The 18,170-nt window shown below is 40.9% G+C and overlaps 1 protein-coding gene across 4 annotated transcripts in view; it reads left to right on the top strand.

The window, feature by feature from the left end:
* large2 (LARGE xylosyl- and glucuronyltransferase 2) overlaps positions 1-18,170 on the top strand; it is a 93,038-nt gene that overhangs the window by 48,414 nt on the left and 26,454 nt on the right. For 3 of the 4 annotated variants that reach the window (XM_086143781.1, XM_086143783.1, XM_086143782.1), the window contains one exon: positions 12,741-12,926. In XM_086143781.1, coding sequence (XP_085999907.1) covers positions 12,827-12,926 — 100 coding nt within the window. In that variant the 5' untranslated portion in view covers positions 12,741-12,826. Of the gene's footprint in view, positions 1-2,213; positions 2,388-12,740; positions 12,927-18,170 lie in introns of those variants that run through there. The other variant, XM_086143784.1, reaches the window with a different exon arrangement.

The raw sequence follows: 18,170 nt of genomic DNA, 5'->3' as shown, positions 1-18,170 counted from the left end.
GAATAGAAGTGATGGGGACCAAAGTACCAAATCTGGCTTTAGGGTAGTAGATATGATTTCTGGGGGGGGGGGGGATTAAAACTCTCGCCACCACTGTTATTGCTTTTTAGGAATCTTAAAGCTACAATTTAGTGGTAAGAGATCATTTGTGCCTGTCCCAACCCAACCCTCAACATCCCCTCTGTCTCCATAACACTTTTGCCTTCTATCTCTCCATCCTTCTGTCTCTTTCTACCCCAACCAGTTGAGGCAGAAGTTTGCACACTTTGAGTTTTAATCTGTCCAAGGATTATGTGTGTGACGTTTCTTCGCCATGTGCTCACTCATGAGAAAATGTCTGGTTTCGTATATCTATTTTAAGAACGTGGTCCAGACCTGCTCTCCATGAAAATAAGAAGAAATGCTTTTATTGTCACATACAGTTATACTTAGATCACAACATCAGTGAAATTTGACTGCTGCATTTAACCTGCATTGGGTGGGTTAATGCATGTTCATAGCTAAACCTGACTGCACTCAATAGAATTTAAAAAGGTAAAAAAATAACTTTTGTTTTCCTCCTTTTCATATTGGAAATGTCATTGTTGTGATGATGTGCTTTATTTAAAATCATATTTATTTGATAGGTGATATATATATATATAAACATAATGTATTTCCTATTTTGCGGCATTTTCTAGTGACTTTTAATTCCATAAATATCCATTTATTTTCCCTTTACTTTGCACGTAAAAATCCATATATCTGTATTTCAAGTCTCTGAACCAAGTTGTACCAGGTGTTTCCCAGCACTCTACACTGCCCCCTTCCACTGAAATCTGTCCTTCATGAAAAATTTTATCAGGTAAGCACTGCTCGCACAGGCACGCAGTGTCTGCTCCTACATCCGCCAAGTGAGCCCGCTCTGTCATTAAGCCGACATTAAGTCGCTTTCCGGTGATTACATTTGTTGATACGGAACTTCTCCTTGCCTCCAGGTGAAAACAAACTGAGTCAGAAAAAGTCACAGGGAATCTGAGGCACAATGTACAGATATGAGCAAATTCTGCTGCCCTGGCTGCTATGTTAATTTCGAAAAACAAAACAAAGCAGTTGCCGAAGAAGAAGAAAAATTATTTGATTCAATGAATGGCGCAAAATGAAACCAGGTTCTAGTTGACTATTTTCATGTCAAATATGCAAGGTTGCCCAAGTATACGGCATCATTGCTTCGCTCATACACACTTTGGGACTCTTTGGGATTGATATGATTGTCATGAAGGATTCGATGCAGATACCTAGACTGGTAATAGCTACAGTGTGCTCGCCAAGAATTGTCAACATGTCAAATACAAAAATAACATCTGTTTGGGCAGATTGTTTTGTCATCGCAATTTGCAAACACAACAACCCCCTTCCCCTATTCATTTTTAATCTTCAGTATAACTGTATTGTTTGCTCTCGGGGCACAAAAGTCTTTCTCACTCACATTTACATCCGCCAACCATGAGATTTCTGACTTTTTCAAAGGACGCCTGTGTCTCTGTTCATGGAGGAGGGAATTTATCTGTTTTTAAAAGAAAAAAAAAAATGTTAACACAATCTGTAAAAATGCTGAAAAGAGCACAAGTGAAAGTTCCTGAAAATTTGACAATAGTAATTGTGTTTCAAGATTAAAACTTTATTACAAAGGCAAATTGTTTGAGATACAAGATTTGAACAGAGGATGAGATTCCTCCCCTTCACTCCTATGAGAAATTGTGATCACAAGTGCAGGGCTTTAACATAAATTTCTACTACAATAGTTTTTATTTGTGTGTTTTGCCTTTTATATTTCTTAAATCAAGACTTCTTTCCTCCATTCAGAATTTAGCGGAATTTTCACAAACGCCCACCCCCCTGCAGACATTAAGCAGCCGGACCAAACGCGTCCTCCTTGGATCTCAGAGACCTCAACATTCCTCGGCTGTAAAAAAAAAAAAAAAAAAAGGAAAAAAAAAGAAAAAAATCCCCACAAAGCTCCTCTGTTGTGTTCCTGACAATATGTAAGGTGACACCTCTCCTTTCTCCCTGTTGTTTCTCCTTTTTCTGCCGTTCTCCTCCCATCTGTCAGTTGGGGAGCTGCAGGGTTGGGGGTGAAATCAGAGGAGGTAAAGGTGGACGTTGGCGTGTTTGGGCATGAGAGGGATGAAGGGGAGGAGGTTGGTGGGAGGAGAGCAGACGCAAAAGGAAAGAAGGGCAGGAAGCAATGGCGGACAGTTAAAGAGTGTAGAGATAAGTAGTGAAACAGGGGCGGGAGTTTTTGTTAGCATGTTGGAAAGGGGAAAGCAGCTGCTGCATTCCTGTAGCTGAATTTGAACTCATGACCGTGTTTTGGAATCACAGCAGACACTGGGAAGGAAATGCAGGTAGGACAGAGGAGGGCAAAGGTCACCTCTTCCCATTTTCTGCTTCTATATTATCTGACACGGATTAAGTCGGTTAAAGTCTGTTCTGCCTCGGTCAGAATTAACCTGCTGCTGTTCATCTTTGGGGTTCTTTTGCTTCTCCACATGTTCATTGCTTCTCCACATGTTTATTGTTTAACCCTCATATTATGTTAAGGGTCAATTTGACCCATTGGGTCAATGGGAGAAATGGGTCAAATTGACCCTCAACATAATATGAAGGTTAAAAAATGTTTTTGGTCAAGAAAATAAATAGAAAAATATATTTGCCATTTTAAAATGGTACCTCTGTGATTGAGAATCCAACACTAGAGAGAGCAAACTCCAAATCTTCAAACCACGTTGCTTGATGCTATCTATCTATCCATCTGTCTAGCTAGCTAGCTAGCTAACTATCTAGCTCTGTCTACTCAGATTCATCATATAATTTATTTACTCTCCACAAGTTTGATCAAAATTATTATTTATCTGTTTTTTTTTTTTTTTTATGTTTTATATTTATTTGAGATAAAACTAATTCTATTCGAAGACAGAGAGGTGTACAAGGCAGTGGTGAGACCACATGGTGTGCGGCCTAGAAACAGTAAGAATGACAAAAAGACAGGAGGCAGAGCAAGAGGTCGCAGAGATGAAGATGCTAAAGTTGTCTTTGGGAGTGACCAGGACGGATAGGATCAGGAATGAGTCTATCAGAGGAACAGCACATGTAACATATTTTGGAGAGAAGGTCAGAGAAGCCAGACTGAGATGGTTTGGTCATGTATGGAGTAAGTATAGTGAATGTATTGGTAGAAGGAAGTTGGAATTGGAGCTGACAAGCAGGAGGTCTCGAGGAAGACCAAAGAGAAGATTTATGGACGTAGTGAGAGAGGGTATGAAGGTTGGTGTGAGAGAGGAGAATACAGAGAAAAGGGTTAGATGGAGAAAGTTGATTCGCTGTGGTGACCCCTGAAGGGAGAAGCCGAAAGGAGAAGAAGATTTAAAGGACAAATATAGGTAAAATCAGGGAATCACTTCAGTGTAAAGATGGATACAGACATCTGTGGCATGATCTCTGTTCCTGGAAAATCAAAGAATCTAGAACCTTTGGCATTTGCTTATATTATATTGACCAATGGATTGTATTTTGTGCTGAGTGTGTGACGTGAGTGTGTGACAGTTTAAAGTTCTCAGTAAAAGATTTAACAGCCTCAGCGAGCCTGCTAGTAAAAGCTCCATGTCCAGAAAGTATCTTCTTGTCTAGGCAACATAGTTTAAACAGTCACCACTTTATTGTTTTCTATGGCAACACCAGTCAGTGTATTTATCCATTGCAAAAGTGTTGAGTCAGTTGTTTAAACTTTTTAAATTCAGTATCAAATGTCATGCTTATGCTGTTGAAGAATGCAGGGCATATGAAAATGGAAGTAGTAAGGAAATAGTGATGGGGGTAGGAGAGAAGAAGTATAAGAGAAGCCGGTAAATTAGTTTGCAAGCTGAAATGTGGACCTAGAATTGTAGCCGCTTCACCCGGTGAGGATATAAAAGTGAGGGACGGGCCGTTGAAGACCGCTTTAATAGGTGGCTTTTGTGGGATGTGCACGAGCTGCACAAACGCTTTGCAGCTTTCATTGTTTCTGTAAAAAAAAAAAAAACATTCAGCCAGTGCTCTTAGGGGGAAACCGTTCACCCCCATCAACTAATCAGAGCCCAAAACAGCACCAGGGGGACAGAAGGGAAGGGTAAAATATGCCGCTGTAAACTAAGGGATTACACGCCCGCCGCAAAGTCGATGTTCGGCCTGTTTTTCAAACAATCTTATAGCTGTCTGCTTCCTCACCATTCTGCATTTTACTTTGTCTTGCCATTCATGCGCCACACCCTCTTACGTCAAGAAAGCGGTGGAATTCGGGCAGTAGTAGGTAATTAGAGCATTGGGTGTATTACTGCTCAGATAAAAATCTGCTTGACTCAGCGTTGGCAGCACCGCCTCAAAAGTGTCCCTTTCGCTATTATATATTATTCATTTCCTTGATCATCTCTGCTGATTTTGCCTTTTAAAAGAATTTCGATGTAAATTCAATAATATCCCATATCTAATTTCATGCAATTTTCCAGGAGCCCCATGCAGCTTATCTTTGGCTTATCAGTTAATCTTTTCTTGGTGATTTTTTTCTTTACATGTAATCTTTATGTCTCCAACATAAACTCCTTAACTTTTATTGAACTATTATCCAGAAATGCTGATTAACCAATAATTAGTTAAAATTGTTAAGAGCATCTGTACAAAGTGTGTGGGTCCAGCCAGTCCAAGTGAACCTATGGCCGTAATCAGAAGCTGTCTATCCAGTCTGATTGGACATTGGCTTGGGATAATCAAGGAGGGCTGGTCCTGATGAGAGGAATAATCAAGAAACCAGACAGTAATCAGCTCTTATCTTCGCTTTCTCATATCTGCTGATTTCTGAAAAATCATCCCCGGGAAATGTACCGATCTGGATGCCTCATAGGATACCATGATTAAATTAACACAGTGCTGAACTTTTGCTCAATAGATTGGTTTCAATCAGAAATGTCGTAGAGAAGATATATTATTTTCACCTGTTGTGTCAGGAAATAAGGGCAGGTCCTGTCTCTAGATGAGCATCCGATATCCAAAATTTTTGTTTTTTTATCACTTAAAAAAACTCTCTCCGGATCTAGTGGAATACTGATACTCTTAATAACAATATGGACCGTCAGCTGTTCTTTATTTGTAGATTATCATTATAGTCCTTTGAATCAGGTGACAGCGAGCAGGTTTAATTAGGATTATTTGGCTGTGTCAGTTCTGGGATGTCATTCTTGGACGTGAAATATTGTGCAGTCCTTAAAAAGAAACCCGTTGTTCATTCTGGGAGATATGTCTTTGTCTCTCTGACTGCTTTTATCTTTATTATAGTCCGTTATCAAAGATGCCGCGTCATGGTCTTGTTCTGTAATTTCAGTCATTTCATGAAGTTGTTGAAATTACTGTCAAGTTTATTTACTCCATTATGGCTCCCTCTCCTTCTTTGAGTCCCTGTCAGGGAAAATAGAATTAAAAGAAAAAAATTTCAGAGTCTGTTGCTTTAAATCATGGCTGCGAGGATATTTCACATCTCGCCGAGATAAATCATTTTTTTCAGCAGAGACTCAGGGACAGCGATGAGGATGTTGAGCAAGCACAGATACACAACAACAAGCCCGAACCCAAGCGCACACATGGACCCTCGAGGGACTGATTGAAAATCAAATGTGTGCAGTCACTTCTCCAGGCCACAGAGTTAATTGTTTTACATCCAAACCCAACCACAGGTCCACATTACACGCTTCAAAATAATAACAGAATAAGAAAAAGAGCGTTTAAAAAAAAGTAGAAGGGGAAACCATAGGTATCTGTTCTGACAATTTATTATCACAATGAAAGAATAACAGGCTGTCTACATGCTTACTATTTAAAAATGGCAGGGAATTCAAACGCATGATGAGAAGGTAAAAACGTTCCTGTATTTTCCATTGATGGTTGTGACTGAAGTTGTACCGCCCAAGACATGGAAAGAGTTTTCCTAAATTACGGACAGGAAGTTTTTCCTCTGAGGCTGATTTGCAGCTAGCAGTAACTGCTGATGAGCAGTAGAACTGACCACATGGGTCCGATCAGCTCATTTGGTCTGCGAAGGATGTCCATGCGAAGCAGAATCCCAATGGAGTGTAAATTTGCTTGTGTTTTGTAAACTGACCTCCAGCACGGAACTGAGCGGGACATCTTTTAGTGAGTTTTCTGTGATTTAATGCGAAGATCCACTTCAGAAAAAGAAAAAAAAAAAAAAAACAACCAGGAGATGGTGTGTATTAACACATGCAAACAGCAGTCTGATTTTTGTTAACACTGCAGAGAGACAACATTCTGAATAAATCATTAACAAGGCTAACAAATCTCCTGTTTGCACCGAGGTTTACTTGCCGTAAACAGGGTTGACTGTTCTCCCTCTCTTTCCATTCCATTTATTTCAAAATAACTTATTGATTTCTTGTCAATCTTCTTGTCTCTGCAACAGGACTTGAATTTCTTCACTTGAAAACGTTTCACCCCTCATCCGAGAGGCTTCTTCAATTCTGCTGACCTATGGGGAGTTTCCAAATATAATATAAAATATAGATATATATGTATATAAAACAAGAAGATATAAGACAAGACAAGATTAAAACAAGACAAGAAGATTTCAACAAGAATTTACCATGACCTGGGCGACTGAGAATCTCCGCAAACGTATTGATTTCACTGGAGCAGGAGGTAGCAGAGATGAAGATGTTGAGATTCTCTTTGGGAGTGAGGAGAATCGATAGTATCAGGAATGAGTCCATCAGAGGAGATAAAGTCAGGCTGAGATGGTTTGGACATGGACGGAAGAGGGATAATGAATATCCATGTAGAAGGATACTGAGGGTGGAATTGCCAGACGTGCAGATGAAGACAGGAGAGGTGATTTATGGAAATCACCTTTTGAATGAAAGAGGACATGAAGTTCCACCTGTTTTTGGGTGAAAATGCAAAACAATAAAATGGAAAATTTGGCTCTGGAATGGAAAGATTTGAAAAGTTTTCTTTTTCCTCTCAATGTAGACAGGGAAAAGTGACTCTTTGAAAACAGGCATGCGCACTATGGCTACAGTTTATCGCCATCTGCGGTTGGGTAACCATTACAATGGCACAGACAGAAAGTGTCACTAGCCATGTAAATGATTCTGTTTGAAATCACACCACCAGTTACTGGCCTGGCGTGTGCACTACAGCATTTCGGATGTTTCCTACGGTCCAAGATGGCAGAGATCATTTTCAAAATGTCATAATTTCCTGCACCTGTAAGTATTGATATTTGCGTAAGGAAATTATTAATTTGTCATCCTTACAAAGCCGAAACTGTACCATTTTACGGTTCTTGTCCTCTCTTTGAAAGTTCTTAATAACATCACGCTGCATTACTGTACATAACACGCTACCTGTATAATGATCTTTAACGTTCCCTCTGGCAGCACAGACTTTGTTGTTAACAGAGGCTAAGAGTTGCAAACTGTTGCAAATATACTGTTAAAAGGAACCCTCAGATCACTGTGTGTGCGAAGACGATCCAAAAACCGGAGTAATTTCAACAAATCCGCATTGCAGTAATGGGGAAATATGCATGTGTGCAAAATGCGCATTTTGCACGCTTTATACATGAGACGGGAGCCGGTGGCAGCTTTTTATTTGGGCGTCACAACCTGGAAAGTTCAAGAAGTGCTTAACCAAGGGACGCACGTATATGACAGTGCAGTTACATGCTGCTGCAAACTGTGGGTGAAGTAATTCGCGTGTCACCACATTAATCCCCTTGTGTCTGTGTGAGTGTCTGTGTGTATGTATGTGTGTCTGTGTGTGTGTGTGTGTCTGTGTGTGAGAAAAGATGGTAATACGAATGTCCATATAGAAAATACCTGTTTCATTAATCCACACCAAAGTGAAGATTCATCTCAATGGGTTTCCTGTGCTTTTGTCTGAAAGTCAACTTGTACTTTTTGTTTTGTTTTTTTACTACTGTTTTGTTCTGGATCCTGGGACCTGTTCCCTGATCTGCTTTTAGTTAGATTTCCACTGGTCACCTAGCCACATTTTGATGCCGTCCGGCGCGTTACGCTGTCCTGAATATTTCTCTGCAGTTTTATCATTTGTTACCCTGGGTGGGATTAGTGGCTGTGTGACCGAGGTTGAATCACTTCTCCTTTCATTTACTCTGCAGCGGCGCACAACCAGGCAGGAATTTCCGGCAATAGACAAGCAACCCCCCCGAGACTCTGTCTCAGTCACGCATGTACCTGACCATGTTTGACACCTCGCTCATGTGCAGCTGTTGTGTTGTTGCGCTGGAATTATAGGCCCCTGACTCTATCTCTTACAGCCCATGAGATAAAGGCAGAGGAGACTTGTGAATTCATGTTTCCACACACAGCGCCGAAGCGAAGCAGCTGATGCAATTACATCTGCTCTTTCATATAACTGAATTATCTTTCCTGACATTTGTAAATTGCACTTGTAACAGAATTATACTTTCTGTTGGCTTGTAATTTTTGTTATTTAACTGTTAATTATAGGCTCTTCTCTTGTGAAAGAAATAAATTCCTTTTTAGAGGAAAGCCTGCTGATAACAAGAAAAATTGCCAGCGTTATTACTCTGTAATAAGGGATGCTGCTGTCAAGTCACTGATGCCCTCTCCAAAGCAGTTTGTCAAACCTCTCAATCCTGGATCTGCATTACAAATATAATGTCACAGTAATGTTACTCCCCTCCCCCACCCCCTACATGTACTCTCTAAAGGTTAAATGCGTGGCATCTCTCATCCCAGTAAATATGACACACACACACATCATTCTCTATCTCTCACACACAGGAGCCTCGTCAGTAAACCAAGGTTAGCTCTTATTCAGAGACATAAAAACAGAGGTCGCGGTGATAACAAGTCATCTAGCTCGTCCGTCTACGTGCAGGAAAATATGGACATTTCTTATCATTTTCGATTTCCTTTTTTGTAGTTCATAAAAAAATGGGACCTTTCATGGCATGAGGGAAAATGTCTTCCATTAATTAAATCTCAAAAGGATAGATTTTCATCATGTACCTGTCACTAAAGGTCAGCAGAAATGTGGTGCTATTCAGAAGAAAATAAGTACGGTAATATAATACACACACACAGCCATGTGTATGAAAACTGAAGAAGAAAACTGAAAGAAGGGTCCATTAAAGGAATATCATTTTTTTCATCCTGCTTAAATATAAGTACAGTTGAAGACTAAAAGAATGTATTTGGAAATGTATTTTTTTCTCATAGGCAACCAACTTTCCCAAACTGTAGTTAGATTAACTCAACATGTCAGTATGCAGGAAGTCACACGTACAGGCAGTCAAAAGCATCATAACAAACCACGACAGCTGCCTTCTAGCCCTATGCAGACATCCTGTCTGCTGGGGACACCCGATCAGCCCTGATCAATAACTTTATTGTCTCTGCTCTCGACTTTCAGGGTAATATAAGTCACTCCACCACCCTCGGCACCAGACTGGCCTTCAGTTTGTGAAGGCATGAAAACTATATTGACCAAATGTTATTATGGGAGATCATAGCACGGGGCATTAGGTTTTTTTTTATTTTTGGGAGGTCTTGAAATAACTGTCTCGGAAACGTTCCTGTAATTCATAGTGGAATTATAGACCCAGAATTGAAACACCGACGGCAGATTGTTATGGGGTATTTTTATAGATGTAGCAAAGAGACATTGATAAACAGCCTTAGAATAAGAAGCCTTTCTGTGTGGAATTTGCATGCTCTTTCCGTTTCTGCATGGGTTTCCTCCAGGTTCTCCTGTTTCCACCCACAGTCCAAAAAAATTAAGTAGGGTCATTGGAGACCCTAAATTACCCAGACGTGCACGGGAGGGTGAATGGTTGTACATCTCTGGATGAGGTCCTGTGTTCAACTGGTCCAGGGTGAACCCCGCCTCTCATTCAACGACAGCTGGAATGGGCTCCAGACCCCCCTGACTGCAGGATAAACAAAATAGAAATTGTATGAATGTGGTATTTATTTTTATTTCGTTTTGGACATGGTTAGCTACAGAGCATACCCCGGTAATTAGAGATGAAGTTGACAGATGCAGATTTTCGATATTGGAAAGACAGTGCTGCAAATACACAAAATGGATTTGGTGTCAGTGACAGAAATCTTAATTAAACTGCATGTTTGGTTTTGAGACTGTTATGTCTGTCATGACCAAAATTTCTAACCAAAATTAAAATGAATAGATAAATTAGATCCTACTTGTACAAGTACAGTCACGTACAAATTGACTCATTAAGTTTGTTTCCATGAGCATGTGACATAATGTACTACTACTGCTGCTACTACTAATATGACTACTACTGTAGTATAATGCACTGCAAGGTAATATAATATGATATATATTTGGATGTTGGACTTTGACAGAGTCATTAGAGATGAGCTGTGTTCCGCCTCGCTTTCATCGCTGTGTATAAATACCTGAAACACAGAGGGTTCAAGTGATAGACTTGTTATCTGTCGGTGTCGGCCTCTGCTCTGGTTTCCTTCAGGGCTCGGTCTAATTAAGGGAGGATTAATGAACTACATGTTAAAACAAAGTGAGAGCAGCTCTAATCAGGCTCAGGACACAGTGGGATGCCCACACTGACGCAGATCCTGAGCTACTGCCTCTTTATGACTTTTCTCTTCGCGGTTTGCCTTCCTGTTAGGTATGATACTCAGGACCTTCTCCATTTTCCTCCTTGCTTCATATTTTTGGACTGAAAGAGGATTATCAAGTTGCTGAAGCTAAGCTTTCTTAAAAATTACTTTTTTTCCCCCTGCTGCCTGAATCGCTTTTGAAACTGGGTGAAATGTATGTAGTTTATTAATAGCGCTGATCAGAAACATAGTACGTGGTTGATTGCAAAGATTGATTAACCTTCAAATGCCATGGTTCCTCTTGTAACACCTCGATGTAGGTTTGGGAAAACGACACTGTCATGTTTGAGTCTGTGACCTGAGGTCTGGATCAGGTTATTATGGGTTATACATTATTATACTTACATTTTGTATATATACATATGTATACATATATACATACATACATATATAGTATATGGATAGTGACTATATTGGTAGACGGAATTCTTAAATTGGAGCTGCCAGGCAGGAGGTCTCGAGGAAGACCAAGGGGAAGATTTATGGATGTAGTGAGAGAGGAAATAAAGGTAGTTAGTGTGAGAGAGGAAGATACAGAGAATAGGGTTAGATGGAGAAGGTTGATTCGCTGTGGCGACCCCTGAAGGTAAAAGCCAAAAGGAGGAGGAGAAGGAATATATATATATCTATATATATATATATATAGATATAGATATATGTATATAAAAAGACAATGGTTCTCATGAGTGCTCAGAACAACGTCTCACATCTTGGCAGGCCTGAGCACTCTATTTTTATGGGACAAAATATCAAAATGAGTCTCCTGAAGGTATAAAAATCAGTATTTTTCAAACTGCAGACAGATCACCAAGGTCCAGTTTTACCTTTAGAGAAACTCTTTGGCTACTCTTTAATTAATTTAGTTATTTTTAATACTTTAATCTAATTTTTTATTTTAATCCAGTATCTTAACCGGCCAACCTGAACTGTCCTTTTTGAAATGAAACCATCCTGTTTTATTTTATTGTCAATTTAATGTATTTTTGCATTTATTTTTAAAGTGTTCTTTTGTTTTGCCCCTCATTACACTGGGAGACTTCAACGCTCACATGGGCAACGACAGTGTGACTTGAAAGGTCGTGATTGGGAGGAACAGCCACCCGATCTGAACCCGAGCAGTGTTTTGTTATTGGACTTCTGTGCTTGTCGTGGATTGTCCATAACAAACACCATGTTCAGGCACAAAAGTGTTCATATGTGCACTTGGCACCAACACACCTTCGGCTACAGATCCAAAATCGACCTTGTAGATGTATCGTCGGACTTGCGTCCGCATGTCCTGGACACTCAGGTGAAGAGCAGGGTGGAGCTGTCAACTGATCACCACCTGGTGGTGAGCTGTCTGATGGTTGGCATCTGCAGTGATGCAGACTCTGTACTGGTCTGCCGCGGTGAGGAGGGAGCTGAAGCTCTCAATTTACTGGTCGATCTATGTTTCCACCCTCACCTATGGTCACGAGCGGTGGGTAGTGACCGAAAGAACAATATCGCAGATACAAGTGGCCAAAATGAGTTTCCTCCACAGGGTGGCTGGACTCTCCCATAGAGATAGGGTGAGAAATTCGTTAATCCGGGAGGAACTCAGCGTAGAGCTGCTGCTCAGGATGAGTTGGCTCGGGATCTGGTCAGGATGCCTCCTGGACGCCTTCCGGGCGAGGTCAATCTGGGAGGAGAACACGGGGAAGACCCGGGACATGCTGGTGAGACTATGTCCCCAGGCTGGTCTGGGAACGCCTCGGGGTCCCCCCAGAGGAGCTGGACCATGTGGCGGGGGAGAGGGAGGTCTGGGCCTCACTGCTCCGGCTGCTGTCCCCGTGACACCGACTCTGGATGAGCGGGGGAAGATGGATAGATGGATAGATGGATGGATGGATGGATGGATGGATTTATCATTTGTTTGTTTTTTGTTCTTGCTTAGACATTCACTACGGCTTAAGTAACCATAGATTGTCCTCTTATATGAAAAACCTGCCCCTTTTTTTTAAATTAAATTTGTCAATGAAATCTTTTTCTCTTCCTCAGATGAGAAAATGCTGCACCCCACCTGAGCCCCCTTCCCCTCTCCCCGACCCCTGACCCTCAGAGTCCTCAGCTCTGCCGCCCACACCATGAACCTCATTTGCCGTGGACGCCTCAAGCTATTGGTGGCATCTCTCTCGGCCATCATCCTGCTCACCTGGTTCTACCTGCTGGCGGGGAACCTAGAGAGTGAGTATCGCCAAGCTTTGGTGTGATGTTAAAAAAAAGGAGATGCAGGCATCACTGTTTAATCGCTTCAGAGTTTTCTAAAGATTGATAAGGATTAGAGATGTATTTTTGGTCACATGGTCACCGGAATCTGTAAAAAAACACAAATTAACACCACTTCTTTCACAAAGCTCGGCCTTTTCTCTTTGCATCGGCTATTAAGTGCAATCCTTTTCAACATGGTGACTGCTTTCTATTCGGCTTGACTTTCCATTCTGACATCCCAGAAACGTCCGAGGCTGCATCGGCACTCTGGTTTGATTCACTGTTGCCAGGGTCAGCGCAGAGAGCATCTTTTGCTTTTTAAAGCGAATACACACTTCGACACACCATAGCTGTGCAATGGTGGTTTCATCTGCAGCTGCCAATGCAACATCCTTGTAGAGATATGAATTTCATGTATACACAACTACAACTGAGGCTCTGTTAGTCTGTACATAATACTGAATTAATTGAAAGAGTACCGCCATGAGAGTGAGTATTATTTCCACTGAGCCAAAATGTTAGATCAGTTTTGGACTCTACTCACTTACGAATAAACCACTGTGTTTCTTTCTCCCGTGCAGTGTTCAACAGAGCAAGAGCAATCGTCATATAAACTATTTATTTATTTCATTTTGTTCCTTGGGTGTTCCTCACACTTTTTCCCAGCTCAGTCAGGCTCAAGTTAGCTTCGGTCCACTCCAACATCTTTTGGTATATTTGAATCAACTGCTGCCATTTATCACATTTTAATTAATGCATGTATTCATTAAATAACGTTTAGACAAAGTAATGAAAGTGTCTGTATCTCAATCACCTCTCAGCGAGTCACGTCATCTTATCAAACATCATTATGAGATGCATAAAAAGGAATTCATATATTCCTTCAGGAGGAATCTGCATTATTAAATATAAAAAAATAAAAAGAATCCCAGGAGCTCACGGTCAAATATCGTTTATAAAGGCTTAACAACCTACAAGGCCATTCAACAGAAACTCACTGCTGCAGTTAGACACAATGGGAAATGTGCAGCGTCTAAAAATATGATTAATTTAATTTATCCCTCACTCCTATGCAGATATTAGCTTTAACCTCACCTTTTGCAGTTTTCACGCAATGGAAGCTTAAGGACAATCCTAGCTGTCCTGTGTTTTAGTCCTTCGTTAGTAAATATGATCGACAGGTCAGCCATTCTCTCAGCGTGTTTCAATTGATTGTGTAGTTAGATCGCTGCATAAAGTGAGGTCAGCCAGAGCTCACAGTTATGACTGTGTAATTATACGGTGCAACCACTAAATCAAATTGGTTTCAAATCCCTTACGATGGTACTGCTGGTTTGATTAGTTCACTGCCAGTGCTGGCTGACTCAAGTGGCACCAGCGCACATCACATGAGGAGCTACAACAGCCTCTGTACTACAGCATTACCTCACAGTCTTAGCAAAGCTTTATAAGAGGACGCACACCCACGGATTCCCGATCGCATGTCTATTATCTTATTATAAACATGTCGAAGGTGTTTGTGACTCTCCAGGGGTGAATAGAGCAGGAAAATAAAATTCCACAGTGAATATGACACACTCAGCCAACATTTGAGTGATGAGCTTTCACATCACGCTGCGTCCTTTTCAGCTCTGAGTGCAAGGAGTAATGGAAGCCAGTGAGTGTCAATAAGTTACTGCAAAAATAACCAACATTTTTTGTGCTCCGTGTCTGACTGACTGCAGATCAGGTTCTCTTCCCCAGTGTCGACACCCCCTCCAACCCGACTCAACCACCGCCGCCCATATGATGCTAAGTCGCTCTCCATTTAGCACCTTGCAACCGTCCAGACAGCGGAACGTTGGATGATTTTCAGAATAAAAGCACATAAGATAGGATGCGATGATGACCTTGATGGGGATGTGAACATTCCCAGAGCGCCTCACTTCAGCTGTGCTCGGATAAGGTTACTGTTTGTTCCCTAGTGAGAGGGAAAATGAGGCAAAGGCAACAAAGAGAGATACGAGAAGTGCGGAACAAAACGACAACGGATTTGGGTTAATATTAGATACAGGTTGGATCAGGTTAGATTGTGTTTCCCATAATAATCTTGCGAGAACTCGAATCTGACATCTCTCAGCCCCATCTCCATCCCCCTAAATACTTAGTCTTCTCCCCTCCTTGTGGTTTCTATTGATTTTCCTTCGACTTGCATTTCATTTTCTATTCTTCTTACCTGTAACAGCCTCGGCCCGAAAAGGACGCAGGATTTTTGACCTTGAGCCTTTTTAGAGTTAAATCCACACTGACAAGTTAAATTAAATGGGTAAACAAAAAAAAAAAAAGAGTAACCAGCGATGCTTATTTATTGATTAGCAATGGTCCATATTACTAAAAGAAATATATATATATATTTTTTTTAATACATCTATAAATTAAAAAAAAAAATGGAAAAAAAAACGAATGCAAAATGCAGACAGGGGAAGTAAAGTAGGTAAGTATGAGTAAATGAGGACGGACCGAGGAAAAATTTGGCACCGATATTTTTTCTATGTGTGGAAATGTGTCCCAAATTAACAAGCACACACATCATAATAACTCTGCTATTTTCACGCAATCATTAAAAAAAGATTAATTAATTGCTGCGTTAAGATCGATTTTCATGTGATATAGTCACAGAACCCACTGGATTATATGTCATTGCCTCACTTCAACCACAAAGAACTAGTTTCCTTTGGAATTATGGTTTTGTTATTGAGTTGCCTTAAAAAATACAACTTTCAACTCACCTCACTTTATTATTGTTACATCTGTATATCACATTTACTGAACGTCAGGCCTGGTGAAATTGATAGTGCTGCTGATTGGTCACGCTCGTCATCATTTGACCAATCGTCTGAATGTTTCCTTCTAGGATCAAGGTGTTCCATTACCATTTTGTATTTTTTACATTTCTTCTTCTTCTTCTTCTTCTTCTTCTTCTTCTTCTTCTACTTATTATAATTATTATTATTATTATTGTTATTATTATTATCGTTGTTGTTGTTATTGTTATTATAATTATTATTATTATTATTATTATTGTTGTTGTTGTTATTATTACGAATAATAATAATAATAATAATGTGGCAGGGTTATTAAGGATACAATAGTATCACAATGATAAAATGAAAAGCTTAATGAAAAGTTATTTTTATCATTGCTGTTGTTTTACAATCATTTATATATTGACATTCGCCTAATTCATCAACAGGTATATTTAGAATACCTTAACAAATTGCTAACAATCAAAAAATAACACACACAAATTGGAACAATCGAACAATGGAAAGTCTTGGGATGTTGAACAGTGTTTATATTGAACTTCTCCAAGTGTAGAGTCATGTCCATGTCAGTGATGTAGCACCGCCACTGAACTGGATTTATTGGCATTGCTGTTCAGTCTTTCTTTTATACGATTTCATTAACATATTTGTCTATTAAAATACATACTCTGACTTTCTTCTCTCGGTCTAGTTTCCACTACTCTTTCCCATTGTATGGCTCATTCAACTTTATCCCTCTATATTTCGTAATTATGCACATCCCCCTTATTCTTAAAAATGGGCACCATCACACACTCAATTCCTCAATTATCTTCTCACTGATCCGGTTGAATAATCTAGCCACAAACTCTACCGCTGGCTCTCCTAGACACTTCATACCTCCACAGGTATGTCACCAGGACCAACTGCCTTTCCACTCTTCATCCTCTTTAATGCCTGCCTCACTTCACTGTTCCTAATCTCTGCTACTTTGTGATCTACAATAGTCACCTCTTCTACCCTGGCCTCTCTTTCATTTTCCACATTCATCAGCTCTCCAAAGTACTCTTTCCATCTCCCCATCACTCTTCTAGCATCTGTCAATACATTTCCCTCTCTATCCTTAATCAACTTGACATGCTGTACATCCTTTGCATCTCTATCTCTCTGTTTTGCCAACCTGTGCAGATCTTTCTCTCCCTCCTTACTGTGTAATCGAGCATAAACTGTAAGTCATCCTACACCCTTTGTTTTGCCTTTGCTACCTTACTCTTTACCTTACGCTGTATCTCCCTGTACTCTTGTCTGTTCTCTTCTGTCCCCTCAGTGTCCCAATTAACCAAGTCTCCTTGTCGACTTTCCTTCTAGATGATAGACCAAGTATTCTCTTACTTGTCTTGCTGATAACATTAGCTTTGGTTGTTCAGAAGAGTGTGCTGGCTACCATAGGATGGTATAAGGTCTCTTGGAAGCCATGACAGATGCCTAACAACCTCTCCTCAGGAAGAACATCCTGCTCTGACACGTCCTGTAGAGTGCGTCATTGTTGTGTGACCAGTCTAGTTTGTTGTTGATGTGGACCCCTAGGTACTTGTAGGAGTCCACTATCTCTACCTCTTCACTCTGGATAATGATCAGTACCTGTCTCCTCCAACTCTTCTGGAAGTCCACAACAACTTCCTTGGTCTTGGAGATTTAGAATAGGAGGTGGTTCTGGTTGCTCCACTCAACAAGACCTCTGTGCTCTTCCATTGTTGGATGTATCAATGATGACAATGAGGAGAAGTCAATCGGAGAGCATTTGGAGGTGGCAGTAACTGGGGTGGTACTGCAGGTTGGAGGTGAAGAGGAATGGAGACAGGACAGTACCCTAGGGCACTCCTGTGCTGCACGCAGCAGCCTCAGAAACACAGCCATCCACCCTAACATACTGCAGGTGTCCTGTGAGGTAGCACAGGATCCAGACAGTGATGTCAGGGAGAAGTTGCATACTCAGCAGCTTGTCCTTGAGGAGGGTGGGTTGGACGCTGTTGAAAGCACTAGAGAAGTCAAAGAAGGTGCACCCATGTGCTGCGGGGGGAAAGGGAGGCACATAGTGGTTGCGTCCGGGTTTGAGGAGATGGTAAGGCGGGGAACGGGGGCTGACCTTGGAAGCTGCTGCTGGTTGGCAGGAGAAGGGGTACGGGGGGGGGGCAAGGTGTTGATGGGGGGGAGCAGAGTATACAGCAGAGCTGTAAGGAGGTGAGGAGGAGGGGGAAGGGAGCGCAGAGCTCACTGGGGAGTCAAACCTATTGACCTATTAAAGAAAAGGGTTATTGTGGGGCAAAAAAGTATTTAGTCAGCCACCAATTCTGCAAGGTCACCCACTTAAAAAGATGATAGAGGCCTGTCATTTTCATCATAGGTTCACTTAAACTGTAAGGGACAGAATGAGAAA

Source organism: Fistularia commersonii, chromosome 3 (genome assembly GCF_037954325.1).
Source record: "Fistularia commersonii isolate RoL2024-O1a breed Wild chromosome 3, RoL_Fcom_v1.0, whole genome shotgun sequence".
Classification (NCBI taxonomy): Eukaryota; Metazoa; Chordata; class Actinopteri; order Syngnathiformes; family Fistulariidae; genus Fistularia; species Fistularia commersonii.
This window is presented reverse-complemented; position numbering and strand designations above follow the sequence as displayed.